This window comes from Malaclemys terrapin, chromosome 3 (assembly GCF_027887155.1).
Source record: "Malaclemys terrapin pileata isolate rMalTer1 chromosome 3, rMalTer1.hap1, whole genome shotgun sequence".
Lineage (NCBI taxonomy): Eukaryota > Metazoa > Chordata > Testudines > Emydidae > Malaclemys > Malaclemys terrapin.
Window position 1 is genome coordinate 92,957,284 of NC_071507.1, and position 19,440 is coordinate 92,976,723.

Genomic DNA, 19,440 nt, shown 5'->3' on the forward strand with positions numbered 1-19,440 from the left:
ATTTTTGTGTGTGTTTCTATGTATGGTATAGATTATGTACAGAATTCAATTATATATTAAATATTTGTCCTATCTTAAGTGAAGGTTCACTTCTCAGCCATATCAGCATACCATGTATCTGTGGATAGCACATTAGTTTTACTCTTAAAGTAGTTAAGAGGTTCTTAAAAAGTCTTCATAATTAATATCTTTCAATAAAAAAAATCCTAGACCATCTTGGGATTTGAACATAGTGCTTTCAAAATTGATGAAACCTCCCTTTGAACCTTCGGGAAACTATACATTATTCTATCTATTAAAACTGTTTTTGACAGCTGTCATTTCAGATGTATAAGTGAATTGTATGTTAATTGTTGATCTGCCATTTACTGTTTTTTTCATAAAGATAAAGTAATTCTCTATACAGACCTTTTTATCAAAGGTGGCATCAGATTTTCATGTAAACCAATATATAATTTTTCCGAACTTTCCTAAACCTCATACTCAGGATGGATGTTAGAAAGTCCCCAGAATTGTTTATTGCATATGAAAAGAAGATAAGGGTAAAGCTGTTTTTGTGCAAATTCTGTCAAGATGCATTAGATTGTAGCTTTGTAGTTTCTAAGGTTGGAAGGGACAATTGGGATCATCTAGTCTGACCTCCTCTATAGAACAGGCCATAGAATTTCCCCAAAATAATTCCTAGAGCGTATCTTTTAGAAAAATATCCAGTCTTGATTTAAAAATTGTTAGTAATGGAGACTCCGCCTAGATCCTTGGTAAATTGTTCCAATGGTTAATTACTCTCACCATTACATTTATTTCTCATCTGAATTTGTCTAGCTTCAACTTACAGCCATTGGTTTGTGTTATATCTGTCTCTGCTAGATTGAAGGTACTTAGATTGTAATCAAGGTGCTCTTGAACCTTCTCTTTGTTAAGCTCCCTAGATTGAGCTCCTTACATCTGTCACTGTAAGGCATGTTTTCTAATCCTTTAATCATTTTCCTGCGCTGAACCCTCTCCAATTTATCCACGTCCTTGAATAGTGGTTACCAGAACTAGACACAGTATTCCAGCAGCGCTTACACCAGTGCCGAATACAGAAGTAAAATAACCTCTCCTATTCAATATTCCTCTGTTAATGCGATCCTGGGAAGCATACACTCTTTTTGGCCAGGACCCTGCTCATTTGGCTCATAATTGTTTTCAGTTTTGTAAAATAGGCCTTGTTAAAGCTGTGTGTGTGTGTGTGTGCGCGCACACACACACACCTCTATATATACACCTCTACCTTAATATAATGCTGTCCTCGGGAGCCAAAAAATCTTACCGCGCTATAGGTGAAATCACATTATGTCTAACTTGCTTTGATCCGCACCCCCCTCCCACCCCCCCACCCCGAGCGCTGCTTTACTGCATTGTATCCGAATTCGTGTTATATCAGGGTAGAGGTGTATATAAAATATTACTGGTCTGGACTTGATCACATTTATAACATGCAAGCTGAATAAAGTCCTGATCACTTGTGCCTAAGCTACCATTCATTTTTAGTTCTGTGCTCAGTTCTCTTTATCTCTTAGGACCAGGTATAATATATAATGCGCTATGAGCTAAGATGTGAAAAAATTATCTAATATGTTGGCTGCAACACTCTTTGAATTAAGAAATTGTCATCTATAATGTTTAGAAATTCCAAGGATGTTTTAGTACTGGCAGCATGAGACCTCCAGCATATGTCACTCAAATTGAAGTCCCCCATGATAACAGTTTTTGTTCCAACATATTATAGATGAGTGCATATGTAGGCAGTCATCCTGTTCCCCAGGATGATGTGGTGGTCTGTAGCAGTCATCAACTACTATGCCATCTTGTTGCTTTATCTTTTAGGACATTGAGCCATAAGCATTCAAAATAATTTTCTTCTGCATTATTAGGGACGTGGAAATAAGTAATGCCACTTTTTACATAGTGCCACTCCCATTTTTCCCATTTGATCCTTCCTAAATAGGTCATAACCATTGATTTAACATTCCAATCATGTGGATCATTCCGCCAGGTTTCAGTAATACCAGCTAGATCAAATTTATGCTCATAAGTGAGCATTTTCTGTTTCTCTTGTTTGTTACCTAGATTCCTAGCATAGTGTATAGGCAATTCAAGATTTTTTTCTGTTTATGTTCTTTGGTTTCTTGGATAAATTTTGTTCTCAACATCTTGATTTTGTTCTGAGGGCTCATATCTTCCTCCTTTGTACCCTCCCCTTTTGCTATTAGTTTAATTCCCTCCTGACTACTCTAGCCAGCCTGTCCCCAAGGAGATTAGTCCCCCTTCTGCTGAGGTGGAGGCCTTCCAAACTATACAGCCCTCTCTAATTGTAGAACGTGTTCAGTGTTCCACAAAACCACAGCCTTTCACCCTACCCCACTTACCTATCTATTTTTACAAAAGATTTCTTTTCAAATTCTTATAGATCCACCAAACGTGCATATCATTGGAAATCTGCCGTTCAGTGTTTCAACTCCTCTGATCATCAGGTGGCTTGAAAATGTTTCCAATAGAGATGGACCTTTTGTTTATGGCAGAACTCGGATGACTTTGACTTTTCAGAAGGAAGTAGCAGAGGTAAGTTTTGTTATTGGCTTATTAAAGACTTAAAATTGGACAAATTATTTCAGCACCTAATTACTTTAGTGGTAGATGAGAAAAGCCTGAGAGAGATTTTGTTGACTTACAGGATGTTTTAAAACTGCCTGATAGTCTGTACTTCTCTGAAATTGTAATTTTAAGGCTGGAAACCTGACACAGTGCTTAAGTTTCTGTATGCTTAGCTACAAATTATACAGTTTAATATTAATTTTAAAAATCTGCTCAGTTCTTTTCATTGCACACTGTTTATAAAAAGTTTCTTCTTATGTGGGAGATAAATCTCCCTTAAGCATTGAAACATTTCAGTCTTGTTTTTTCTGAAATCTGACTGCTTCATTCCAAGTAACTTCCACAGCATGCTCCTTTTCTGTCTTCAACTATTTCCTTCCTCATCAGCTGACGTGACATTTTGAGTTAGCACTTAATCTTGTAAGTAATATTTTACCCTGCTTTATTTTAGACCTCCCTTGCTAACAGAAGATTTTCAGATTTGAAGTATGTCAATCACTGATTCCCACCAATGATTAAACACTTCAAACATAGGGAATTTCTTGTCAGTGGAGCCCATAGACGCTGGTCTTTGCTTTCCTGAATATGATCTTGATGCCAGAAATCTGAATGGGACCATTGCCAATCTCTTCACCATACCCTGACAAGAATAAAACTGAATGCACCAATCAATTTCCAATTCTAAGAACTGCTGGAGCAGTTTTTGACTTGGTTACATTTAATTTGAAAACTGAGGAACTTGATGAAAGTGAAATTGATCTGCCTGCTCTCCACAGACTCTCAGATGTTTCTGGGTCAACTGATAATCAGCTGACTCACTGTAAAATGCCCTCAGACATTTTTTATAGTTTATTTCATTATCAGTGTTTGAGAAAACCAGATTGCCATTTTCTCACCCACTTCATTGTTCTGTAAGTATTCGGTTTTGTTTGTTATCTGAGTGTATATTCTATGTGTTGCACTCAAAAGGTTAAAGTAGCTGCTCCAAACTGAAAACCAGGTTGATGATAAGTTTTACCTGCAGGGTCTTTTGTGAATTGTGTAAATGAGAAATACAGTGATTGTATGCCATAAATTAAATCTCTGCTGTTATTTCGGGTACCTAGAACGTTACTCCGATACCTAGCGCTCCCATCATTCTGCTACATTTACTGTAGTTTTTGCAAGAAGAGGGTTCGAGATAAGTACTTAAGTGGTTCCAGTAGATGGCTGTAGAGAACATCTGGGACAAGTAGTCTGTGTATTGTGAATGTGAAATAAAGCAGCCGCCTTTTATCATCGCTGAGTCCATGTGATTTCTGGCACAAAAGATCCAGTTCTTTTTCCCAAAATACTTCATAACATAAGAGCTATTAGCCTAAACATTAAAAATGGCTAATAGGCTAGGCTTTAAAATATAAAGTGGAAAGATGTGGAATGCTATGATAGCAACAAAAAAGAATTACAAAGAGAATTGAGAACATAGAAACACTCCGTACTTTATATAGCTATAACCAGCTGTTGTGCCTTTAGGGTTTTTTTTCCCAACATGACATGCAGATTATAGTGTTTCTGCACCCAACATAGCTCAAATGACATGCAAAATAGCATACCCGTTAAGTTCCTTGTATTTAGAAAGCTGAAAAGACCGAACATTATAAAGTGGAGTGATGTTCTCAAGGTCATGGAATGAGTCGGTGGTGGTGGTTGTTGTGTTTACACTGTAGGAACTTGTGTTTCTTGGTTCTCATTTATTTAAATGTGTGTGATTCCCATGAATATTTTATAAAAGAGAAGATCAAAGCCTTTCAGTGTTATGGTTCACATTTCCTTTATTTATATGAGTTGGTATGCCTTTTTGGGAAATAACCTGTTTCTTTTTACTGAAGGTAGTGTATCTTATGGTCAGCTAGGAAACTGGGAGTCAGAATTTCTAGGTTTTATTCCTGGATCTGCCACTCTCTATTTAGGCCTTAGGCAAGTTGTTTCACCTTTCTTCCTCCGTTTAACTGTTTGGATGTAGATATCCAGGATATAGGTGTCTTATAAATACTTAAAATGGACTAGTAGAAGAACAGGAATAACAACACTTAGCCAGATTCACCGAGGTGTATGGAGATATATGTTTAGATCATCGGATGAAAGATACTAGTAAACAGAATTTCTATTTTTGTTGGAAGAAAAAAAAGTGTGACCAAAAATACTTATTACTGTTATTTTTTTACTTGGCACAAAATCAGACATTGCCCATATATGGATTTTAGATGGCATGAGAAGCTTGAAAGACAAAAAAGGGCAACTGCAAGAAAAAAAGTGATGATATGGATTCTGACAGTAAACGTCTTTGTACAACTTTGTGGCACATAACTTACATTTTCTTGCCTGGAGTTTTCAGGGAAGTTGAACTGTTGTTGAGATGAAATGACTGAAGTGGTTAAAGTGCTAGTGTGGACGAAACAAAATCAAGTGTTATGATCTCTTTCTGAAATAACATTGAAAATGATTTTGCATTTTCTACATTAGCACTTAAACCATCTGTAGTGTCAGTACAGAAGTTTTCCGCAACAGTTCAGTTTCCTAGTGTATGCAAGGCTTCAGTTAGCCATGCCAACATTTCAATGGTACTGTGTTCACTGGAGGGCACATTGGATGCAGCTATTGCCATCAGATATCCATGTCATCTTTTTCATCTGTATATATTGTGAAAACAAAGGTGATGTGACAAATGAGGACATGAATCACCTTACGATATTTCAATGCAATAAGGGCCACTTCTAATGTTCGGTGGCATTCTGTACATATCATTCTTTGTACAAATACCTTGAGGTCTTGTCTACACTGGCTAAATATACAAAACACAATTCCTACCAGATCATGAGCACTGTAGTGTAGACAGGACCAGTTTTTACCACTTTTAACTAAAATATCTGGAAGTCACAGGAGCCTTCTTTATTCTACTGCTTCCTCATGTTTTCATACCAGTTCAGTTGAACTGAAGTTAGGACTTACTGAAAAATGTATGAAAAAATTCCCATGTGTTTCTGTAGCTTAGCAAGGGAGGTTCTGTGTGGTACCCCGTGGCGTGTTTTCCAGCTGCAAACAGAGGCACCAACAGCAGATAGAGGTTACATTTCCACCTACTCCACTCAATATTATTTCTCAACCTGATTGTTCATTATGTGACCTGCAACACTGTTTCATTCGTAGCTCCATTATACTTAGTTTCCAATAATGCAGAACTATTGTGGTGGTTATTTACAAAACTAGTAATTGTGGCTTTGTATGTCTTTTGGGCACTTTTTTTGGAAATTAAGAGATCTTCAGAGCTGATTTTTAAGTGAAAAAAATTTGAAGATATGTTGCCTCATTTTTATTAAACTATTTCATTTAACAATATTTTTAAAATGTCATCCAGTTATTGAGGAGGGAAAAATCAGCCTTATCTTTGTAATGAGTGCAGATGGATTTACAGGGAATAATACTTTTATTTGCTTCCGTATACTGAGTCTGTGAGAACCTCATTTGACTAATATTTGATCTCGCAAGAATTAAAAAAGACCAGAAAAATGAACACCCAAACATGGACATTGGGAACAAAGGAGGCTTTGAGAACATTGTCACCCAATTCTGTCTTCAGCATGAGCCCTACAAGCAGATCTGTTCAGGTGGCTCCCAGAACCGTTTTTTATATCCGAGAAGCTCCACAGAAGTGCAGGGAACTACCTGTGCAGATTTAACTACAGGTTTGGGGTAATAAATTGTATGTAATTCAGATATCTTGATAGGCATGTTAGAAAAACTTGAGGATTTGAATGTTATTTTTGATCTTTGTATTTACTTTTAAGAGGGTGCCTTTAAAAAAAAATATATATATATATTGTTACTCTTGGTTTTAAATATCCTTACCTTGGATTAAGTGTCAAGTTGACAGAGCTTTAATATTCTTTCCACTTGGTCAGTCTGGATTCATTGACTTATAAATGACACTCTGATTATTCCATAGAGGCTCGCAGCCACCACAGGAAGCAGGCAACGTAGCAGACTGTCCATCATGTCTCAGTACCTCTGCACTGTTCAAAACTGTTTCACAATTCCAGGTCGAGCCTTTGTTCCAAAACCAGAGGTGAGTCATCTTTGTGCATTGACCTTGCTAGCAGGAGATACATGCTACAGTTTCATCTAATTCTTTATAATAACCGCAATTTGTACAAAAAGGACTGATCCTGAGAGATGCTTAAAGCCATTGGAATGAGTGGGAGTTGAGGGCACACAGCACCTTTCATGATCAAGGCCAAAAGCAAAGTGGACCTGATCCTGAAAAAGACATTGCAGAAATTCAGTAGGCACTCAGAGATGAGTAATAAAATGACAGGAGGCATGGAAAGCCTTCCATATGAGGAGAGCTTGAAAAGGTTGTGACTGTTTACAGAGGAGATGGTATAAAGAAGTTAAATAAGAGAATATGGGAAACACTCAGTGAAATTGAAATATGGTAAATTTAAAATTGATAAAAGGAAATATCTTTTACATCACATACAGTTACCTTGTGACAGTCAGTTCCACAGGTTATCATTGAGGCCAAGAGTTTAGTGGGACTCAAATAAGGTTAAACATTTATATGGATAACATTCACAGTGACATTAGATCGGATATTTTTAAATTGTCATGTTTCAGGGAATAAACAAACCACTAAGTGAGAGGGTCAAGAAAATTCTTCTGCTATGGATAAGCTATTCCTTAATTGTCTACTTTGATGATTCTTGTATCTTGCTTTGGAGCATCTGGTACCAGTCACTTCTGAAAGAGGATATTGGACTAGCTGGATCTGCTGGGCCGATCAGATAGATCAATTGTTCGTTTTTTGTTTTTTTTTTTTCCTGCTCCCCTTGAAGACAGTGGTAAAACTCTCATTGACTTTGTTGTGGGATTGGACCATAAACTAGGATTGCAGTATAATACTAGTGAATACAAGGTTTAACATTTTTATAGAATGTAAAAAAGTTGGGGCTAGATTCACAAAGTTAACTTAAGCATTACAACACCTATCTCCTAGGTATCCTGCTGCCCAGTGGAATTCACAATCATGAGTTAGACGCCCAAACCTTCCATGCATTTTATGGGGAGAGTTAGGTACATAAGAGATGCACAGAAGCCAGCAAACTAACCAGTGGGAAATGCTGAGAAGCAGTTTTCTTTTGTATTGATTAGGTGTACTCTGAGCATAGCTACTGTATTGGGCCGTGCAGATGAGAGAGGCAGAGAAATGCCTAGTCTGAAAATTCTATCAGGGCTTATGCAGTTTTGCATTTGCCCACCAGCAAACGCTTAGGCACCCAAGAAATGTAGGCACCTTCAAGGTTAGGTGGCAGCTTAGTGGTGGTTTTGTGAATGACAGGGTGGTTAAATGTTGGACATAAGGCACTTATAGAGGTGAGTAGGCACCTCAGTCCTTTTGTGAATCTAGCCCCAGATACCTACATTTCCCTTCTTTTGATTAATTTTTCTCCTTTAAATAGACCACCTTTATCGATGGAATCAGATCAGTGCTTCCACAATTAGAATGGTACAATTTTGAGTGCACACAGTATGGTACTTACACTTTTCCTCTGAGGAAGATCCTCAAAGCAAAATACATTATATGGGCTCTATACTGCTTTGTACTTCATTCATTAATGCTGAACAGTGACAGCACATTGATTCTAAAGTTTCATCCAGCAATAAACATCTTTGTGGGAATTAATAAAATAGTTTTAAAATATTTAGTGACAGAACATAAAATGAAAATATTCCTTAAGCAGATTAATAGCCAGTGAGCAACTGTAAAACATTTGATTGGGATATGAGTAAACATTTAGAGAGGAAAGTTTAAAAACCAAATATCAGGAAAGTGATCCTCAGGCATAAGGGGGATGCTTAGCTGCAACAGAGCATTAGTGAAAGTACAATATATAAATCAGTCTGATCAACTCGCAGTTCAGCTGCTACAGTGCTACTCACATGCTGTTCAGAAATATTTTAGGGCTGCTCAGTGTATAGCAGCTTTGGAGTAAATTGCGGCTGGAGGCAACTGAGTGAAGCACTACCACTGAAAAGGCTTAGAATAATGCAGGTTATTAATGTTTTCTGATGGCAGTGGGGAAATCTGTTTCAATAAGTGAGTGTTTTCCCCCTCTTCTTACTACTAAAGTAAACCATTCTTTTGGACTGTGATTTGAAAACTGCTTATTGAAAATAGCAAGGCCTCTTAACTAAAGAAAATAACTGATTAATGAAATATCTATGCATATTTCTAAAGTGTGTTGTTTTAAATGTTTTACAATCCCATTCCAAGGGATGAGCCAGAGCTGGTCCCAAGTTACGCTTGTGACATCCCAGTCCTTTCTGTAGCAGTGTATTGGTATATCAAAAACTGTCCTGTAATGTTGAAGAGGTTTTTAAAGAAACCTTAAACAAATGACACATCTAACATTGGAGTTTCATGAGTACATGCCAAAATGTTGGAGCTGGGTCAGTTTGTTTAAATATATTTTGTCACACACACACATCCAGGATGTCACCTGATGTGACCTAAAAAAATTGCCCTCTCCCTCTGTGATGTTGCACTCCATATGTTTTATGGAAATATGTTTATAAGTGTGAATATCATGTAACTGAAATATGCTTCATGCAAAAGGTCTCTTGTAAGGTATCATTACAAAGCTTATGATCTACTGTGTGTGTTCATCCTATTTGTTTGCATGTATTATTTCTATGTCTGGAGTTAGGAAAATAAGATATGAACTTGTATTACTGATGTGTAAACATTAAGTGGAAGCCATTAAGTGTCCTTCAGAATCAATGAACTGTGAATGAGTTTGTTTACCTGCAAGCCTTCCTGTGTTCGTGTAAGCCAGCCCAGGAAGAATGGTGGAATCCATCTTAAATCTGGTGCTTTTCCATTTAGAAGGAGGAGTGGGGCTCCAGAGAGACAAAAGATTCCCACCTCCAGTGGTGAGCTGGAGCCCGTTCCCACCGGTTCGCAGGAACCGGTTGTTAAATTTAGAAGCCCTTTTAGAACTGGTTGTTCCGGGACAACTGGTTCTAAAAAGGCTTTATTTAACAAAGGCTCGGGCAGCTGTCCACCCTGCCCCCAGCCCCAGCTCATGTCCCCCTCCTCCCCTGAACGCTCCGCCCCCTTTTCCTCCCCCTCCCCGCGAATCAGATGTTCGCGGGAAGCCTGAAAGAAGCAGCAAGCAGGCTGGCAGGCAGGTAGGCAAGCTGGGGTGGGGGGAGGGGGCTCCAGGGAGGCGCAGCGAGGCCCAGCCCAGCCCGGCCGAACCGCTCCCTCCGGCCCCGGCCCCCTCTGGCCTGGCTCCCCTGGCTCCGGCCCGGTCCCGGCCAAGTGCCCCGTGGTACCAGTGCCGGCCGAGCGGCTCCGGTCCCGGCCGAGTGCCCCAGCCCAGCACTGCGGCCACCCTGGCCGAGCCCCCCAGCGCCCCAGCCCCAGCTGAGCGCTCTGGCCCCCCCTTCCCCCTTTGGCCCCAGCGCCCCGGCCGAGCGCCCCAGCCTGGCCTAGGCCCCAGGCAGCATGGTAAGGGGGCAGGAGAGTTCAGGGGATTGTGGGGGGGTGGATGGAGTTGGGGCGATCAGACGGCAGGAAACGGGGATTGAATGGGGGCAGGAGTCCTGGGGGGGGGGGCAGTTAGGAAGGACCAGGGGATGGATGGGGCGGTGGGGGGCAGTCAGGGACAGGGATTCCAGGGGCAGTCGGGGACAGAGAGAAGGGATGGTTGGATGGGGCAGGGGTCCCAGGGGGCCATCAGGAAAGAGAGGAGGGGTTGGATGGGGTGGCAGGGGGCATTCAGGGGACAGGGAAGGGGGGTGGATGGGGCAGGGTTCCCGGGGGGCCGTCAAGGAATGTGGGGGGTTGGATGGGGCAGGAGTCCCGGGGGGGGGGCACAACCCCCTCATGGGATGAGGAGGAGGGAACCTGTTGTTAATATTTTGGCAGCTCATCACTGCCCACCTCATGCCAAAGCTATAAAAGGGGGTGGAAGAGAACAAAGGGAGGTCCCAGTTGTGAGAGAGCCCCTGCTTTTCACCTAATGTGCCTGCTGAACCTAACAAGGAATTGTGACGGGTTGGATCACAGAAACCCCCTTGGGAGCTGCCACCCGATGTGCAAAGACTACCCCTGCTTCTGTTTTCCCTGCCAGCTCAGGACTCCAGCACCCTGTCTTGCTGAGCCAGACACTCCCGTCTGGCTCCAGACACAGACCCAGGGTCTGAATCACTTGTCCCAAAGCTGCAAGTTTACCTGAAAACAGCTCGCAGTAGCGTGCTTGTCTTTAGCACTCAGATGCCCAACTCCCAATGGGGTCTAAACCCAGATAAATCCGTTTTACCCTGCATAAAGTTTATGCAGGGCAAACTCATAAATTGTTTGCCCTCTATAACACTGATAGAGAGATATGCACAGTTGTTTGCTCTCCCAGGTATTAATACATACTCTGAGTGAATTACTAAATAGAAAGTGATTTTATTAAATACAGACAGTAGGATTTAAGTGGTTCGAAGTAGTAACAGACAGAACAAAGTAAGTCACCAAGCAAAATGAAATAAAATGCGCAAATCTATGCCTAATCAAACTGAATACAGATAATCTCACCCTCAGAGATGCTTCAGTAAGTTTTTTCTCAGACTGGACACCTTCCAGGCCTGGGCACAATTCTTTCCCCTGGTACAGCTCTTGTTGCAGCTCAGGTGGTAGCTAGGGGATTCTTCATGATGGCTCCTCTCCCTCTCTCTTCTCTTCCCCCCTTTATATATCTTTTGCATAAGGCGGGAACTCTTTGTCTCTCTGGGTTTCCACCCCCCCTCACTGGAAAAGCACCAGGTTAAAGATGGATTCCAGTTCAGGTGACATGATCACATGTCACTGCAAGACTTCATTACTCACTTGCCAGCACACACATATACAGGAAGACTCACAGGTAAATACAGCCATCTGCAGACAATAGGAGTCATCAAGATTCCAAACCATCATTAATGGTCCACACTTTACACAATTACAATAGGCCCTCAGAGTTACATTTTATATTTCTAGTTTTAGATACAAGAGTGGTACATTTATACAAATCAGATGATCACACTCAGTAGATTATAAGCTTTGTAATGATACCTTACAAGAGACCTTTTGCATGAGGCATATCCCAGTTACTTACATTCACTTATTACCGTATTTTCTCTAAAACTATCTCAGTTACATTATATTGACTTATTATCAAGTTTTTATAAAACCATATAGACTGCACAACGTCACAGGAATGTACCGGGGAAAGGATTGGGCCCAGACTAGGAAGGAGTCTAGTCTGTGAAAGAAGCTTATTGGAACATCTCTGAGGGTGAGATTTACCTGTATTCAGTTTCTTAATGTATTAGGCTTAGACTTGCATGTTTTGTTTTATTTTGCTTGGTAACTTACTTTGTTCTATTATTACTTGAAACCACTTAAATCCTACTTTTTATGCTTAATAAAATCACTTTGGTTAATTAATTAACCCAGAGTAAGTGATTAATACCTGGAGGAGCAAACAGCTGTGCATATCTCTCTATCAGTGTTATAGAGGGCGGACAATGTATGAGTTTACCCTGTATAAGCTTTATACAGAGTAAAGCAGATTTATTGGAGGTTTGGATCCCAGTGGGATCTGGGTGCTGGAGATAGGTGACCTGCTGAGCAGTTTTTGATTAAAGTCTGCAGCTTTGGAGGCGTGTACCAGTCCTGGGTCTGTGTTGGAGCAGACTGGCGTGTCCAAGCTGGCAGGGAAAATGGGCTCAGAGGTAATTTCAGCACATCAGGTGACAGTCTCAAGGGGGTCTGTGTCCAAACCCCTCACACCGTCAATGTGGAGAGAGAGATGCACAGCTTCCTGCCCCTCCCCGTCCCCCGATATGAATTACACAAACTGGTTTATGTTATAAACAAGAAATAAGTTTATTAACTATAAAAGGTAACTTTTAAGTGATTATAGGGGATAGCAAACAGAACAAAGCAGATTACAAAGCAAATAAAACAAAACACGCATACTAAGCTTAAGATCGTAAAGAGACTGGTTTCAAGAAGTAATTTCTCGTCCTAAATGTTGCTTTTGGGGGCCGGTTGCAGAAATTCTTGAAGGTTAGCTACGCTGCTTGCAGCTTAAATCTTCAGGTATCTTATTCACAGACTAGATCCCTTTTCCAGCCTGGGTTCAGTACTCCTCCTCTTTTCCCTTTGTCCTTGTTCCTTGGGTGTTTCCAGCAGTCATCCCGGGTCGGGATTCAGTGAAGAGTCAATCAAGATCAACTTACTCCCCAGCCTTAAATAAGATTTACATAAGATGGGAATCTTTTTTTTGTTTCCCAGTCTTGACCATTTTCTTCTCTCTTCCCCCCCCCCCCCCTTAGTGGAAAATTACTAGAAGTCCAAGATGGTGTTTAGTACCAGGTGACATGACCACGTGGCCTAGTAGTGTCGCAGCAACTTCCCAGGATGCCTCTCAGGAAGGAGAGAGTTAGTGTCTTCAAAGTCTTTTTGTTTCTTCCTAATGGCCCATCAGTGCTGATGGCTGGTTGTCTGGTGGGTGTCTCCCAAAAACACACACACACACACACACACACACACACACACACACACACACACACACACACACACACACACTTGTAATTGTTACACAGTCAATATTCCTAACTTTAGATACAGAAATGATACATGCATACAAATTAGATAATCACATTCAGTAAATTATAACCTTTCCGATGATACCTTACAAGACCCATCTTGCATAAAATATATCCGTTAAACCACATCCATAGCATAAGCATATTTCCATAAAGAATATGGGGCATAATGTCACATATTCATAACACTTCTAATGAGAAGGGGTAGGCATTGCTTTTTTTATATACTGCTGTGGATAGGAGAAGCAGAGAGGATACCAAGATGATGTACCAAGATGGTCTTACTGGGGAGAGCTGCGTTGTGTGATGGCATCTCTCTGTTTGGAGACTAGCTGGGGATGGATCCAGAGCAGCAGCACAGCAGTGTGATGAGGCACGTCCCAACTGATAGTTTAATAAACTCAGGATTCCAAAAATGAACAGAGAAAGCGGGAAAATGTGTGCGATTTATTTCCAGCCTGAAATTCCCTCAGTGCTTCTCCCCAGTGCTTGTGGCCCAGTTGTTGCACACGAGAATTATTAGCCATTACTAGTAGTATTGTTTCTTGAAAGGAAGAATACCTCCTGGGTAGGAATCATCAGTGCTGTGATCCCTGTTTGTATGGGGGGCACTGCTTTTTTCTGGTGTGACACTGTGGCAGCTATGATAACTTCAGATAAACAGCTCTATGCTATTAAGAATAGAAGGCTGGGGACAGGGTATTCTAGGTGAAGTGTCCCTGGGTCTGGAACTTGCTTCCCTTCTTGATCCATCAGAACCTGGCTTTGGTGACCCTTGGGTCCTGCTGCAAAACTTGTTGGCTTTCTCAGGTCATTCAAGGGGGACAGGTTTGGTGATAGGATGGACTTGGTGATGGGATGGGATTCTTTGGGGCAGCAACGTTTTTGGAAGATCTGCCTCTTTAATGTTTTTGTTTTGAAACAAACGTATTTATTTTAACTAGAAAACATGATATGCATAGTTGAAAAATGCAAATAAAAATAACTAAATCCTGTTCAATTATCTCATTGCCCCTTTGCTAGTGATCTACCTGAGAGCTCTCTAGTCGTCTTTATTTACTCCTGTGGGAATTCTGTGCCACTGCGCATGTGCAGAATTTTTGTCCCCTGCAGATTTCTTTTCTCCCCCACAGAAAAATTACTTTCTGACAGGGAAGCAAAGGGAAGCCACAAGAGTGGTCATGCGACCCTCCCCAGCAGTATGTTTCGCGTGGGGGCAGGGGCAGGACTGGGGAAGACCCGGCTGGTGGCTACTACCCTGTGTCGGGCTCAGCTGCTAGTCCTGGATGGGCTGGGGAAGAGGGAACTTCCTCTTCCCCTGCACAGCATCTGGGGCCAGGTCAGACCCACCCCCAGATTTCTCCTCTGGCTGCAGGAAGCTCTGCACCACCACCCCCGCGGTTCCTGCACCCATCACTCCTCAGTTGCAGGGGAAGGGACCCATATACATAGAGCTTCTCCCCCATCCTCTCAACCCCTGCATATCCAGTCCCCCTCATACCCAGACTTTCCTGCCAAGTCTTCTCCCGCACCCCCGCAGCGAGCTCCATTCCCCCTGTACCTGGACCACCCGACCCGCATCCCCACCCCACCAAGCCCCAACCAGCTGTACCTTGCTCCCTATCCAACTGAGGCCCATTCCCCCAGCATCTGGATCCCCCACTGAGCCCCCCACACCCCTCCTGCTGAGCCCCAACCATCTTTACCAGGAACCCCTGCTTCCCATTAGCGTTGCACCCAGAACCCCCCAACAAGCCCCCATGTATCCAGATCACCCCTGCACCCAGATTGCCCCACACAGAACCCTCTTAACCCACACCTGGATCCCTCCACACTTGGATCCTGACTTGCTGAGCCTGCCTGCCCACATGGAGAGGCAGGGCCCTGGGGTGTTTCTGGGGCAGACCTGGTCCTTGTATCGGGGTTGGGTGCAGCCTTACTGCTGAGTCCATGCCCCCGGGCATCGGGACGGAAGCTGCACAGTGATCTCCCACCTCTGTGCTCCCCAATGCCATGCTGGAGCCTCCACATTTATTTGACAAATAACATTTTCAGAATTTTAAAATACTGTGTGCAGAATTTTTAGGCGCAGAATGCCCTCAGGAATATTTTTTTTTTTTACTGTCTGTGACTTAAAGTACTATAACCCATTTAACTTTTAGCATATTATTTTTCATTTCCCTCCTCTTCCCTACCCCAACTCCTGTCTGCATCTTTTCCCTCCCAGTTATAAAATAGTACTAATATCACTTTTTTTATCCTTCTCTGGCCACTCCGCCCTCGAGTAGGCAGAGAACAGCATGCTTCCTGCCCACTTATCTGCTCTCACCAGCTCTTTTTAAAATTAATACATAGCTACTTCTTGGTATCCAGAAAATCCCTGCCCTTGGTTTCTGAGGAGCAGACTGAGCCTCTTCCTGGTATGAGACAGGAAGAGACCAGCAGCTGGAAAGGCATAAGAGGGTCTTGCTGGCAAGGAGTGGTGGTTTCCAACTTGGGATGGGTGAAGTTGCCTCTCCATGGGAGTTGGACCTGTCCCCATTATAAGCAGTGGGGTTACACGTGTGTAACTGAAAGCAGACTATAGTCTGCAGACTGTTACTTACAAGAGTGCATGAAGCAAAAACTGCACAGCTTCACTGTCAGATCCCAGGCTGAGTTTGCAGGGCCGATAAGAAAAAATACTTTTACTTGTAAACTGAGCAGATTTAACTTGGAATCCTTGAGAGAGAAAAACACAGTTCTGTGATGCCATGCTCACAGTAGAGCCACATTTTCAAGTTCTACTGATTTCCTTCCTGCTCTACCTTCTCTTGTAATTTCATATCCCAGCAGAAGGCGCTCAAGGGACAGTACAGGCAGCTTGAAGATAACAGGGTTGTATAAAGTACCCCTGGGGTCAGTGCTGTATCCTCTCCCCTTCCTCCCAGTGGGAGATCCCCTGAACTGCCAGAAAGGAAGTGGAGACAGATCAGTGCTTCTCAGGAAGGAGGAGGGAGTTCAAAACTCTGGCCAACTTCTCTAACTCGCCTGCAGAGCTCTTCTGGGGAGACTGCTCTCCCCTGCCTTAGCCCATTTCTAGGTCTTTGTCTTCTCTTCTGGGCTGCATTGTTTTTCCTCCAGCCTTGTTGTCTCCCAGATTCTTTGCTCTTAATCTTCTCTCCCCCACTTGTGTTCACCCGCCCTCCATTTCCTCTGCATCTTGAGCCTCTGTGTGTCGCACATTGCTAATTACACTCAAAGCTACCTGGAACTTCTTACTGACAGCATGGAGAAAAGACTGCGCTCAGTCAGGGGCACTAAACTTCTACAATTATTTTTTTAAAGACCTGTTGTTTTGGTGGCCATTTACTCCGTCCAACTTTCAGTTTTTATAAAGTAATATCAGTGAGTCCTAGTTTCCTTTTATAGCAGTAATGTGTGAACCGAGAGCAAATGAGGAAAACCTAGAGCTGGGGCCAAAATCTCAGCTTGGTGCTAGTCATCCCCTCCTCTCCAGCAAAGTTGAGGGCATGGCAGCATTGGTGTAGTCAAAACTGGGGCTACTGCAAACCAGCCTCCTGAATCGGGTAGCTGTAACTGGATCCCTGTTGCCTCCCACTCTCCTATGTTAAATAGGGCTCCACCACCTGAGAATCTGGCTCACAGACTGTTGATAGGCTGTTAGCTGGCAATGGGTTGATCAGAATGATGTCCTGTAATCCCCTGGCTTTCTCTGATTAGTACCCTTCAAAAAAGACAACATGCTTAGTTAAGCTTTTATTTATTGAATATTTTTCTCTAAACTAAAGCAAATAGTGACTATTTCAAGCGCAAAAGAAACAGAAATCAGCAGACAAAAACATTGCAGCTATTTTTCACACTCCTTTTGCCACATTTTGCTTTATGACTCCTGCTGTCTTGGTAGATTTATCCTCTAACTTCTTGCCATGATCCTTGAGAGTTTGACTACCACACAACTTTCATTAGATACCAATACTGGATGTGGAGCTGCCTTCCCCCCCCGCCCTTGGAAAGTTGTTGAGGCGCTTGTGAGTTAAACAAAAAGCTCTTGCTTAGATTTTGCATTGGTAAATAAGGAACTTCTGATTCTTCTATATAAGTAGTCTTGGCAAAGGAGTCTTTCTTAGCTGCTTATGTAACAATTGGAGTCTTCAGTTTTGCTTACAACATGCAAATCAATATTTTTTGTGTCTTTCCCAAGACTTCTTTTTTGGTTCTCGTTTTCTCTGGTGATTTTTAAAAAATACTGATTTAAATTTACAGGCTAGAGATGCTCCTGATTAAGTACAGGACATGCAACTAAATTTGACATGCAAATATTTTTGGAACAATAATACTTCAATTAATCAGTTCTCCAGAAAAATATAGGTGTTTCAAGAAAACTATACAACTCTAAATGTATACACTTTTACAACATAAACTCAACACAACTGTCTTGGAGTGTTGCGGTGCACTAGGCCACTGTCCCTAAATAACTTTGGCTTTTTCAGTTGTGGTTCTGGCTAAGTCTGCACCACTGAATTACTGCTGATCTGGCACAGTTGCCAGTGATGGTACAAAACAAACTGCATCATAAAATAGGCAGAAAATTCAAATGCTCACTGTTAACATATAATATAAGGCAAGTTCTCGTAACTCAGAGCTAATGGATATATGATAGACACTGTCGTGTGTACAAAAGCATTTCTCTCTTTATAAAAGCCCATAACAAAAGATTAAGCTTCACTCCTTCCACATCATTCAGATTTGTCTTTATTTGATGCTTACTATATTAATCTATTTTAAACTAAAGTTCTACCATAGTATTTTAATGATTCATGAGCTAATAATCTGAGCACTAAAAAGCTGTATAAGAATAAACAAGACATCTTCTAGTACCTGACTGAATTGTGAGGAACTTGTCCAGAGTCGTATCCCCAGACATTCAAACCTAGGTCCACTCCTCTTTTATCCCCTCACTTACATCAGCAAATTCACATAATTTTTTTTTTAACATCTTGGACAATATTTGACATGAGACATTTCCTACAAATGTCCAATAAGTTCTGCATGCTGGAAAGAAGGTTCTGAGGCTTTAGAAACATTCACCAAGTTAATTAAACTGACAAAGTATTTGTAAACTAAGATGCTGTCATTGACCACTGCTGTATATGGCATATTGCAGTGGGTTTCATCCATTGACTTCAACGGGTGTTGGATCAGGCTCTATGAAATTAAATTTTAAAAGGACCAAAAATTGATAGGATTCAATAAATAATGAATAAATAACAGAAGGTGAAATACTCCACTAGTTAAAGGCTAGTGGTTTGCTTTGTAGAGGAAGGAAGATAGAAGTCAGGGAGGGTGCAGATTTTTCTTGTGCCTAAATGTGTAGCCAGTGGGTTAAAGCTTCCAAGTATTTCCTCAGTCATGATGACACTTCTTTTGTCGTTTTCCTCCTCAAACCGAACAGTTGTTGTTTGGTGGTAGATTGCCAGCAGTTGGAGACTGCCTAGTAGACATTTCTTTTAAAATAAAAAATGGAACCCACAGCAGGTGGGGATTTTTTGGGGCCATTTTTGGCAATATCTCAATGGCAGCATTAGCTCTTCAGCTCCTGATATGCCGATATACAATGTGGCTGCGTTTTTTAAAAAGAAATCTAGTTACCATGGCAGTTGGGAGCTGGAAAGGCAGATGTGGCTGTGATTAAAAGCAATGCATGGGGCTTCACATAGAGGGAGAGTTGGTTTTGTTTGTGCCATAATTAAAATGAAATTCTAAAAAATAAATAAATCATAAATTTTGGTACATTACTGATATCCTGTATTTGCTGAATAGATTTCGTTTTGTGTTTAACTGTCTGTGCTGTAACTAACCATTAGTTTAATTGCACTGTTTGAATTGGTTCCTTTCTCTTCAGTAAATTTCAGTTGGAAAGCCAAAGAATTTGGTTTGAAAAAATCAGCAAAAAAAAAAAAAAAAAAATGCTTGCAGCAGATATTTATGCTTTATTTCCTGCCATCTTTTTTCCTGATTTTAATTACAAATAAAAATACCTTGTTAAAATGTAATTGCAGCCTTGACATTAAGAACAGTTAAGTGTTTTTTTTTTAATCTAAAGTAAACAAAAAAACCCCA

The 19,440-nt window shown here is 41.4% G+C and overlaps 1 protein-coding gene across 5 annotated transcripts in view; it reads left to right on the forward strand.

Annotated features, from left to right (window-relative positions):
- Positions 1–19,440, forward strand: part of TFB1M (transcription factor B1, mitochondrial) — a 54,671-nt gene that overhangs the window by 17,862 nt on the left and 17,369 nt on the right. For all 5 annotated transcript variants that reach the window (XM_054022232.1, XM_054022231.1, XM_054022233.1 and 2 more), the window contains 2 exons: positions 2,453–2,604; positions 6,620–6,739. In XM_054022232.1, coding sequence (XP_053878207.1) covers positions 2,453–2,604; positions 6,620–6,739 — 272 coding nt within the window. The remainder of the gene's footprint in view (positions 1–2,452; positions 2,605–6,619; positions 6,740–19,440) is intronic.